Genomic DNA, 10,829 nt, shown 5'->3' with positions numbered 1-10,829 from the left:
CAAGCGTGGAGCTGAAGAGTGGACAGAAGGCCAGGAGAGTCCCCTGCTGGCGCCGCTGGCGAACTACATACAGCAAACTCAGCACTGCTGCCTTCTTCCATGTTCCTTCGTTCTCTCGGAGGAGAGAGGGCACGCTTCCCTGCCACCTCAGCGCTGCACGCGTGCATCGCCTGACGGGGGAAGAAGACACAAAAGACTTGTCCTCCTGTGCTGGACGGAGCACATATAACCACTTGCAGCCATCACTGCGCATGTGTGTGGATGTGAGGGAGCGTGCGTGCACATGCATGTGTTCGGTTTTACCTGCGTCTTTCAGACTCCAGTCAACATTCATCCCGTGTCTTCATTTCGTCTTTCCCAGGGGCTCTAGTTTTGCTGTTTTCTGTCATCCATTTGCTTTTGAGTCATGTTGATCTTTTTATTTTCTGTTTAGTAATGTTTCTTTATATCTTGGACATCTTATATTTGTTACAATTCAGTGCAGTCAGTCATTACTGCTACAGCTTTATTTTAAAATAGTTTTAATAATGTTTTTACTGTAACCCTGCCCCTTTTCATTTTTCATTTATGTGGTATGAGTGTGGAAAACAGCCATAGCCCACAGTTTTTGAATAAGGCACTATTGATTGTTACCATATGTTCCTTAGACCTCCAATGTAGCTACAAACATCACTGTAATGAGGGAAAAGAACCTTAATGTGAATATGCACTTAGAAATTGCATCTCTTTGTAAAAAAAAACAAAACAAAACACTAAAAAACAACAAACACCGATAAACACCTTGTCTACTGTGGAATTGGAGCAGGCTAAAGGATGACTCTCTCTGCCTCTGCTCTACCCAGAGGACACAGGCAGCGAAACCTGTTAATCTTGTCCACACAGAACAGGGAGAGGACTGACATTGAGGGAATAAGAACATCCGTGACACGTCAAAATGTTTTTGCAGCTGTATTTTTCTGTGTTTTCTTGGGCAAATTCAATATAAATGGCATATTTAAAGTTATCTTCCTCATCTCATTAAGTAAAACTGGGCTTTTTGCAGATTTGCAGAAGAATAAATTTCCTGTGCTAGTTGATATAAGTAGCTCATAGCCTTCTCAAGGACTGTTTTTCCACATAAATGTAAAAACGGCAGAAAACGTAAATCTAGCCATCGTTAATAGGCTTTAATAACTTCTCCAGCTAATGAATGCAGCGGCCATGCGTTTGCTTGTCGCGGAAGCACACTGCTCCTGTCTCCACACCCCTCTGTGGAGGCCGTGGCTAGCAGGAGGGGGCGGGGCTTTGTACTGTCTTTTTTCTTAATCCTCCCTCTCTCCCTTTCTCCCATCCTCTCCCCGTCCCTGCCTCAGGTGAGACTCAGTCTCCCAGTGTTCCAGTCTCTTTGAGGTTAACCTCAGAGAGACAGCACACAGGAAGATTTTTTTTAGGGATACTCCCACGCACACAGACACGCGCGCACATGCCAATTAGTTAACGTCCCCTTTTTTCATGCATGTGACAATCCATTCTGAGTCTGTTGTGTGTGTGTGTGTGTGTATGTGTATGTGTGTGTGTTGTTGGTTCTGATTCATCTTACAGCAGGTAGAGGGAAGGCCTGCGGTCATCTTGACTCTGTGCGTAGTTCCTGTTACGCAAAGGGCAGAGCGCTGTCGGTGCCGGCCGACTTGAGTGGCTGGAGAGATGCCGTTTACGGGGTTCCAGGTGTGTCGTCGTCTCCTGCGCTGTAGCAGAGGACGGATCAGGCACCGTGATCAGTGATATCATCTCACACCTGTACACCATCGTCTTCTCTCCTGTTGTCTCCTTCTGTGCTCCTGCTGTCTCTTTCTCTTCTCTTGTCACATTCTCTCCTTTCTGTTTGCTGTGTCTCGCTGCTGTCACTGTGCTCAGGTATACTTCGTTGAGAGTCCGGTTCTTCTTTAGCACTCAGTCAGAGGTTAATGCTCTAATAAACATCTCGGCCTTTAAAGTCTCTTGTACCTGTGCTTTTTGCTTCTGTTCTTGTGGAACGTGGGATTGCATTTTTGTCTGTACTGTGTTATGGGCATGCCAGCCTTGGTGTTATCCACCATAAACACAACTGCGTGAATGAGTTCGGAAAACGCACCGACCGAGGAGATCCGATGGGATGAGACGTTTGAAGGTGATGGGGACAACTTCAACAAGCTTCCTGCACAGGGCAAATGTATCCCCTGGCTGCTGTGTGTGCAACCGCTGTGACCCTGGTGTATCTGCTGTCAACAACACTACCAGCAAACACACTCGCACCCTCATTGCCTTGGGAAAGAAATGTTTCTGCCAGCATCAGCTGTTTGGCATGGACAGATTGAAAAATAAACTGCTTCTTTAACTGCTTTCAAAGCCACTGTAGAAGCATTATTTCTACACACATCCGTGTGGGAGCTGCTACATGCATGTCCAGTCGAGGGCTTCCGGTCAGGCTCGGATCTGTTTGCTCATAACCTGCCTTACAGAACGTTTAAGGGCACGTTTAGTACAATCCAGTGCTGACACTGATTTGGGTTGGAGCTTTTCATTACATATGTGACTCTTGCTGGATTCTGGGTGTCTATGTACAGTACTGTGTCTTAGGTCACCATTAGATTTGTTTTAGCTATGCTATAATGAACATGTGTAATTATTAATCAGTCTCTTTATTAGAATACAACCGGAAAGTGTATGACCTTTATATATACGCCACAGCAGCAGTGATACTTGAGATGCTTGGCTACAAGAAGAACAGCATCAAGGAGCAGTGTCCTCCATGGAGAAGGTGGTTTGGAGGCCACGATAAAGGCCACACAGTAAGGAGTCAGCCAGCTATCAGAAATGCAGGAAGGTGTGACGAATGTACCTGAGAAACAAGCTGTCCATACCTGAGGCCTTGGAGACTGCCAAGCAAAGATTAACAGCTCTGGCTACCCACCTGAAGAGGTACACAAGAGAAGTATAAGCCATCAGAATAAACAGGATGTTCTCCCATGAGCCATCCACAATGTACTCTCAGTGGTAGGGTAATAGCATAAGGACAGACTCACCAAAGTTGGTGACTAAACAATGCTAGAAAAGGAGAAGGTATCACACAGAAACAATGTCTAGTGGTTGTTGAGCCTGAGAGCAGCAACCTCCCTGAACAGGATCCAGTAACCATCACACTGGCTGACGTCCAAAAAAGGGTTTCGGGTATAAAGAGCTGGACAGCTGATGTGGTTCACACTTGCTGGATGAAGATGCTAACTACAATCCATGAACACATGGCACTGCACACGAACCAGCTGCTAATGGATGGAACCCACCCTGAAAGGTTAATTGAAGGCAGGACAGTCCTGATCCAGAAGAACCCCCGGGGGCAGTTCCATCAAACTACTGGCCAATAACCTGCCTCTGTACAACGTGGAAGCTCCTGTCAAGCATCATGGCAGCTAAGATGAGTAGGACACAGAAAGGCAGTGGCAAGAACACCAGAGGAGCCAAGCGCCAGTTACTGCTGGATAAAACATTCACTGAAGACTGTAAAACCAGACAGACCAACCTGCGCACCACCTGGATTGACTACAAGAAAGCCTATGAAGGCCAGCTCTCTGAAAGAGGAAAAATCACTTTTTTCTTTTTTTGGGTTCTAGTTTTAATGACATGGCTTTCCTCTGCATTTTCATTGAGAATTCCTAATGAATATTGGCTAATGAAGCTGTGCGCTGCAATTCACCGTCTTTTGCTGCCATCTAGTGGACAGAGAGAAAACACCTCATTCATTCATATAAATTGTGCTTTTTGCAGGCAACCTTCCAATGAAGCAAGCCCAGAACTGACGATAGCAAAATCTATTTTTTCTTAGACTCTGTTTCGCTACCTCGCTAATAAAGAATCTTCTGATAGAGGTTTCACAGCAAACCTCCATCAAATGAGTGATCACATAGTGAAACTACTACCCCTGGTTATTTGGAGATTCAGGTGGGTTTGTTTTACACTGTTGAGAACAGAAGGAGTGTGCAATAGTGGCCAACCAATACTCTGTAGTTCTGGGACAAATTCAGTGGGTTTTTTTCCCAATAATAATAGTAATAAGAAAAAAAGAAAAAAACACATTTGCTCCTGTAGTTCACCTGATAGAGCAGGTAAAGCAAGGTGCAAGTAATACTAAAGTCATGGATTCCTTGAGCACATATACCATCATACTGATAAATGTAGGTATGCCACTCTGAATATGTAAATGTAGCTTTTATTATTATATCATATATTGCATCACCCTATGGTATCATCCATAAATCTAAAATAAAGTCTAAAATAAGCCAAAGGACATTACAATATGCTCGCCTTAAATACACGTCTAAAAATCAACAAGAAATTGTCTCATCTGTAAATCCATCATTTAAATCAATGAAATGAGCACAAACGGCTGTTGGCTGCTGAATGCTGAGGTATTCTCTGCTGATATTGGCGTAGTGTCCTCTGGAGATGGAGAAGGAAAGGTTTTTCCATTCCGTGCCTGCCAGGAGACTTAGAAGCCGCATGTGTTGTTGTAGTTCACCTTCTCTCTGGTTTTCACTGAGCCATTACAATGCCGGATTTATCAGCTGCCCTCTACATGAGGCATCACACATAACCTGCGTTCTTTATGCTGAGATGTGGGTTTTTTGTTCGGTTGGTGCAATTGTTCTTGTTCTAGTTTGTTGCATTGTGATTGTGTTTCCTATAATTTTCCTGTTATGTAAATAATAATAATAATTATTATTGTGCTCACAGAACCACTCCTGAGCCAGCATTATTTAGGTCTCACCCCAGCAGTGGTGTGAGTGGGTGTTATGAGTGCATCAGGAACTGCAGTGTCACTGCTGGGCTGAGAATGGATCTGCTGCTCAGACAAACCCAGAAAACAGCCGTGCTTTTCTAGTGGATTAAATCCACATTTGTGAAGAAATGTGTGTGTGGTTGTGTAAGTGTGTAATGGCTGGAAATGAGCCCCTCAATAAACCCAATGCACTGATTTCCAGAGTATTTCCTCTGCTAAATGAAGCACAATAATGGCCTCCTTCAGAATCATCTTAATGGGACTTACACACAGCAGTGGTCAGCAGGTGGGAGGGGCACATGGAGCAGGTGGTCAGCAGGTGGGAGGGGCATGATGAATGAGTGGAGGAGGAGCAAAACAAGCAGATAGGGGAGGGGGATGAAAAATGACCAATGGGAAAGAATATTGGCGCATAGTACAGCTTTCTAGCTGCTGTCTAACCAGTGGCAGTTAAGAGAAAAGATGAAGCATAGATGAAGCCCTCCACGTAGAACCGTCCTCCACGTAGGAGCGTCCTCCACATAGCACCATCCTCCACGTAGGACCATCCTCCATGGTCCAAACCAGCTGTGCTGCCGTCCCTGTGTGTGTTGAGGCTACACGTTTTGGTGGTGAGCTAAACCCTCTAATATGCCATGGAGACAGTCACTTTACATTTTTACGCAAAGGGTATGTGCTAATTACTCTCAAATTGGCCAAGATTCAATCCTATTCAATCATTATGAAGCAGAATTTGCAGCTGTGGGCCATGCCTTCTTCCATTGCACATGGTTCACAAACAAACACTAACTCAGAAATAGGCTTCCCTTGCCTCCTTATAATCAGTTATTTTTCCAGTACAATACTAAGGATCCTGGTGCAATCAGGCAATAGCATAAATGCATTTATTGTGCTGTGTTGAAAACTGTAAACGTGCAATAGAGAGAACACCAAGGTTGTCCCGGTGGTGATGCAGGCACTTGTCGTGTGACCCCTAAGATAGTGGAGGGGGCTCCAACAGACCCCTGGAATGACAACATCAGTCTCAGTCCAGAAGAGCACAATCCTTAGAACAGTGAAAATACTGCATTGCACTCTCAAACTCGCAGACCTCTAGTAGAACACACACACACACACACGCACGAATACACGCATACACGCACACACTCAAACACCCAGATCTCTGGTTGAAGATGTGAAAAAAGGATCTGACTGGAAGGATGACGTAGGACCGATCGTGACAGTCATATTTTCACTGCTAAGACAACAAGCTTCTCTTGCACACTCCTGTCCTTCAGATCAGGCTTGGACTGTAAAACCTGATCTTTAGTTCAGCATGTGAGTGAATAGTTCAGCATGTGAGGCGTGCATCTTACTTCTGGCTAGTGAACACTCACCCACCTTCACTACACCTTCACCCTGTGCATGCACTGCAACTCAGTTGCTGGGCACTCTAACTTTATGCTTTCATAATTGGGTTTATAAAGTGTGTCACAAATGACATTGCAGCTGTGATCAGCTTTTTTGCGATTTGATTCACTTCACTCGGTGCTGAGCGGCATACACCTGCACAGCAAAGGCCACCACTCACACTAAATTATTTAAATTAATGTTTTGAAATTAAACGAATGCTTAGTGAACAGTCAGAGTCATCAAAATGATATATATACCCTATTCAGGAAGTAGTGAATGTGACTTATTTTCTCCAGCTGAGAATCATACACTAAAGGGTGAGCCTAGTTGCTATAAAATGTGAGAACATTAATGTGTTACTGTGATGGAAACAATAAATGAGAAGATCTCTAACTGGCCTTGTATATCATAAATAATGGATGACTGTTTTGTAGCGAATTCTTACAAGCATAGCAGCACACTATGTGGCTTTAGCGATCAGGTGAATTTGATCTCTAAATGATCAGCTATAACAGACAATATCGATCTGAATTATTCCAACTTCTTATAGGCTTTAGCACACCAGGCCTTGAAGTTCAGGTCTTTAGATATGGTTAGAGTGCAGAAATAAGACAACGCACAACAGAGTTATTGGAGTCTATTGATTTTAAGCAAAAATATCACTAAACTTTTATTTGGAAATAACCACAGTGAATCATTAAAGTAACTCCAAGCATAAGGGTTTACTGTATTACAGGCACTAGTCTTTTTTCAGCTTCAAAATGCTCAAGACATTAGCTCTACTGGGAGCTAACTGCATTAAATTTGTTCAAACACATGCTGAAACAGCACTTAAATCAGAGATAAAAGCTCAACGTTTATCTCTTCACTGCCAGTGCCATGGTACTTCAGCTGCATCCGTCTGAAGCAGTGGAGATGTCTTCCCCCTCCGGTTTAAAAGTCCTGCCCGTTCCTGCAACCTGTGCTACTGGCAGCACTTTGGAACTCAACAAACTCCCAAGGCCCTCAAAAGCATCTCTAAATCCAGCGAGTCTGGTTAACACAGGATCTGCGGAAGGGGAAATATCTCACGCTTTGTCTTAATTTTAATCGTGAATCCTTTTGATCACTAAAACCTACGCCTTCTGTCACGCTGGCTCTGCCTTGTCTTGCAACAGGCGCAGAAACAACAGAAAGTGCATGTTGATGTTTCCATTACATTCTCATGTCACAAACCGCTTTGCGAAATCTCCAGATTACAGTGAATGTACTGTCAAACAGAAATCGGTGTTTACATGTAAAATTGGTCTTAGATTAAATAAGACTGAAAGTTACCCTAAAAGGTTTCTAATACAATTTGAACTTCTGATACAATTTAAACTTTAAAAAAATAAATAGTATTAAATGGAAGTAGGCATTGCCCAAGAAGCCTTGAACCTACCAGAAAACCTCTCATTCTCGTGTTTCCTGTAGTAACTGGGGTAGCACTAGCTAGGCAGTGACAACTCAAAAATCCAGAAAAAATTCAAATTTTTTTCTTAAATTTAAAATTTTGGTTATGAAAGTTGGACTTCTAAAATGAGACTGACAATAAAAATGCTGTATGACTGCACAATGTTGACACAAGATGATAATCCCAAACCTAGTAATATGGTAGTAATCCTTCACTGAGGCTTAAAATGGTGTTTTGACCAAAGTCCTCTCTGCTGGGCTTCAGAAAGTTTGGTACAGTAATAATTTCTAATAAATACACAGCACCTTTGGTCTAAATGATACACATCTGTATCTCCCGCTTTGTCAGCACTGCTTACAAGCACCAAGGCCATCTGGGTCCTGGAGGGGCAGATTGAAATTTCTTAAAGACTAACCACAAAGTCCATGGACCTTCACAGTAAAAGTTAATAAATACAGCAGTTGTGGAGGGCCTACTCTCCCTGAGGTGCATGGTGGGTAATCTTTGGGCTAGCTTCTCAGAGACACATCAGCCATATTCCTTGGCTAAAAGCTGAAAAGAATCAGAGGGGATTCTTCTTGCTGAATCGGCTTTAGTCAAGGAACAAGCCGTGTTCTGGTCTGAGAAAACCTAATCCTCCTGGGCTTAAAACATTGTGATTTGGCAGTTTTTGTCTTCTGTCCCTCTGTATCCTCCCAACAGGTTCTGCATGCCCTCCATGTTGACAGCGACCTCAGTGGAGGGGCAGGACAGCTTTACATTACGGCCCGTTTCTTTCGGGTCACCTGGACAGCAAGAGTTTTTCAGGCAGTCGGCGGACACGCAAGGGGTGCTGCAGAGGTTCCCCTCCTGGTCGGCCTGGCCGAACTCCATCTGGACGGTGACGCTGTGGACTCGGGCCTTGTGGAACACCTCGCGGATCTGGGCGTGGAGGGTCCTGGTGCTGCTGGTGAAGTCCTGGAGCTCGGCGCTGACGTTGACGTGCAAGGTGGCGATGTTGCGGTCCTTGGCTAGCTCCCACACGTGGAGCTCATGGATACTGATCACCCCGGGCAACTGACACACGTCGTCCACTATGGGAATAAAGGAAAGAAGAGGAGCGAGAGAGAGAGAGAGAGAGAGAGAGAGAGAGATGAAAAGGCAACCCAGGGTAGGGGCACAAAAGAAATCGAGACAGAGCAAGAGAGAGAGAGTGTGAGAGAGAAGGGGTAGAATGAAGCTAATATGAGTAGTATAAGTAAGAGTTTTTCATGAACACGAAAAGGGTGTTTTGTAGTTAAAAGTGTGACTTTACTCGCCTCCCCTGTACCCACAAGCCCTTACAAAACAGAAAACAATGTCCTTCTAATAGGACAAGGTGTTAAAATGTATGCACTCCTGCTGACCTATTCTGGTAAGGGGCAAGTCAGGGGGGCTCATCTGCAGTAGTATACTCGTGGTCTCTTTCACCAGAGGGGCCGCGGAAGACATGATGATGGCGACCATGATCAGCGTCAGTGCGGGGTCCACGTAGCACTGCCAGTTACAGGGGGCATCTGGGCCCAAGGGCCACACATAAAACAGGGTGGAGGTCACCACCACCACCACCGAGCCCAGTGCATCATTCAGCACGTGGAGCAAAACTCCTGAAACCAATATGAAAAAGGAACATAAGATGTGGGTGACATCTCCAGAAGCAGGCCAATAACCTGACACGTGATACAGTCTGAAGACAGCGGAGAACGAGGCTATCAGATTGTTCGAGGCTTGAACGCAGTTTCATTCATTCATTCATTCATTCATTCATGCATGCATTCGTGCATTCTAGCTGCTAGGCGCTTACCTCTTATGTTGAGCGGTTGGCCTTCCTGCTGATTCTTTTCTTTTGATTGAGAATCAGCCGGCTGGGCTCGAACGCCTGCGGGTGCATAGAACACGAGTGCTGAGCGCGCTTGCCGCTAGCAGCGCGCGTCGCCAGTTTTAAGAACCCTTTACTGCGGAGGACCATACGAACAAGTGGAGATTATGGTCAAAATGCATTCTTTATACGCCGTTGTCTGTTATTTGACTGCACAGTTCTATCTCTCGCATAAAGTACTTACAGGTGCAATAGAATTTGAGTCGCATTGATTACACTACCTCTAAAATGCCTTACATGTAACCTAATGTGTTATTCATACGTTCTTTCAATACATTTTCAAAAATATACACATAGGCTACACTTTAAAATGTAAACTGTGCTGCCCGTATTTCATTTTCTTGGCCTTCTGAGGGGTTTTTTTTGTCTCTTTAAACAGCTGAGCGTTCAAAATATTTTATCAGTGGATAAGGCTGTCCCCAACCTTATGAAATTGGCCTGCATGTTACATAAAGTCTATAAACGAGCGGTTCAGTTTTTACGTCTGGTCCTAAGTTCTGAAGCTATCCTAATTTAGCACTCTCTGGATGCGAGATCAATTTCTACATCGAATTGAGTCTTAAGTGGGAAAAATAAAAAGCTGACTCACTGTTCACTCCAAAAGTGAAAACAAAAATTGGAAAAGCACCACCGATCCGAGCAAACCCTAAAAACTCTACGTTGTTTAGCATTTTAAAGAAAACGACTTCTCCACAGTTAACTCAGCCACGCGTTTTGGACTGAAAATACGGGAACCGTTGCAAAATAAGAGCACCTGCTTCCCCGTTCACGACGCCTTTTCCATCGCTTCCATCCCTCTCAGAAGTCTCTCCCTTTTTCCCGCGACACCACCGGCAATCCTGAAAGATTAAAAGTCCAATGACGTTGACCGCCAGACCGAGGGCTCCGACGGTCAGCACCAAAAGCGGGTCGTCGATGGGCTCCGGTTCACCGAGTCTTCTAAGCGACTCCACGGAGACGGAGAAGCAGAGGGCGGCCAGGAACACCGCGTTGGCCAGTGCGCCGACGACCTCGGCCCGCACGTATCCGTAAGTGGAGCGACCCGAACCTGCGCGGCGAGAGATGCGGGACGATGCCAGGCCGACACAAAGCGACATGATGTCCGAGAGCATGTTAAAGGCGTCCGACACGAGTGCGATGGAGTTGCCCACGTATCCTGCCACTATCTCTGCGAGGAAAAAGATCACGGTGATTACCAGCATAAAAATAAGGCGACATGTTTTACCGCTATAGCGACCCATTTCTGTCCCTTGCGTGTGTGCTTCTGCTTAATCTTCAGAGTGCTGTTTCGCTGGTAGAAGCAGTACGATCCGTAT

At 44.9% G+C, this 10,829-nt stretch overlaps 1 protein-coding gene across 2 annotated transcripts; it reads right to left on the bottom strand.

Moving 5' to 3' along the window:
- Window positions 1-7,779: 7,779 nt before the first annotated feature.
- Window positions 7,780-10,829, bottom strand: slc30a10 (solute carrier family 30 member 10). 2 transcript variants are annotated; one of them, XM_027007056.2, is made up of 4 exons: window positions 10,223-10,829; window positions 9,439-9,513; window positions 9,002-9,241; window positions 7,780-8,689 (listed from the first exon to the last, which is right to left on the bottom strand). In XM_027007056.2, the coding sequence occupies exons 1-4, from the start codon at window positions 10,752-10,754 to the stop codon at window positions 8,262-8,264; spliced, it is 1,275 nt and encodes a 424-aa protein (XP_026862857.2). In that variant the 5' UTR covers window positions 10,755-10,829; the 3' UTR covers window positions 7,780-8,261. The 2 variants fall into 2 exon arrangements, with proteins under 2 accessions (XP_026862857.2, XP_026862856.2); XM_027007055.2 differs by having other exon boundaries at window positions 10,268-10,829.

This window comes from Electrophorus electricus, chromosome 11 (assembly GCF_013358815.1).
Source record: "Electrophorus electricus isolate fEleEle1 chromosome 11, fEleEle1.pri, whole genome shotgun sequence".
NCBI classification, from domain to species: Eukaryota; Metazoa; Chordata; class Actinopteri; order Gymnotiformes; family Gymnotidae; genus Electrophorus; species Electrophorus electricus.
The sequence above is the reverse complement of the archived record's forward strand: the minus strand, read 5'-3'. Positions and strand labels throughout refer to the sequence as shown.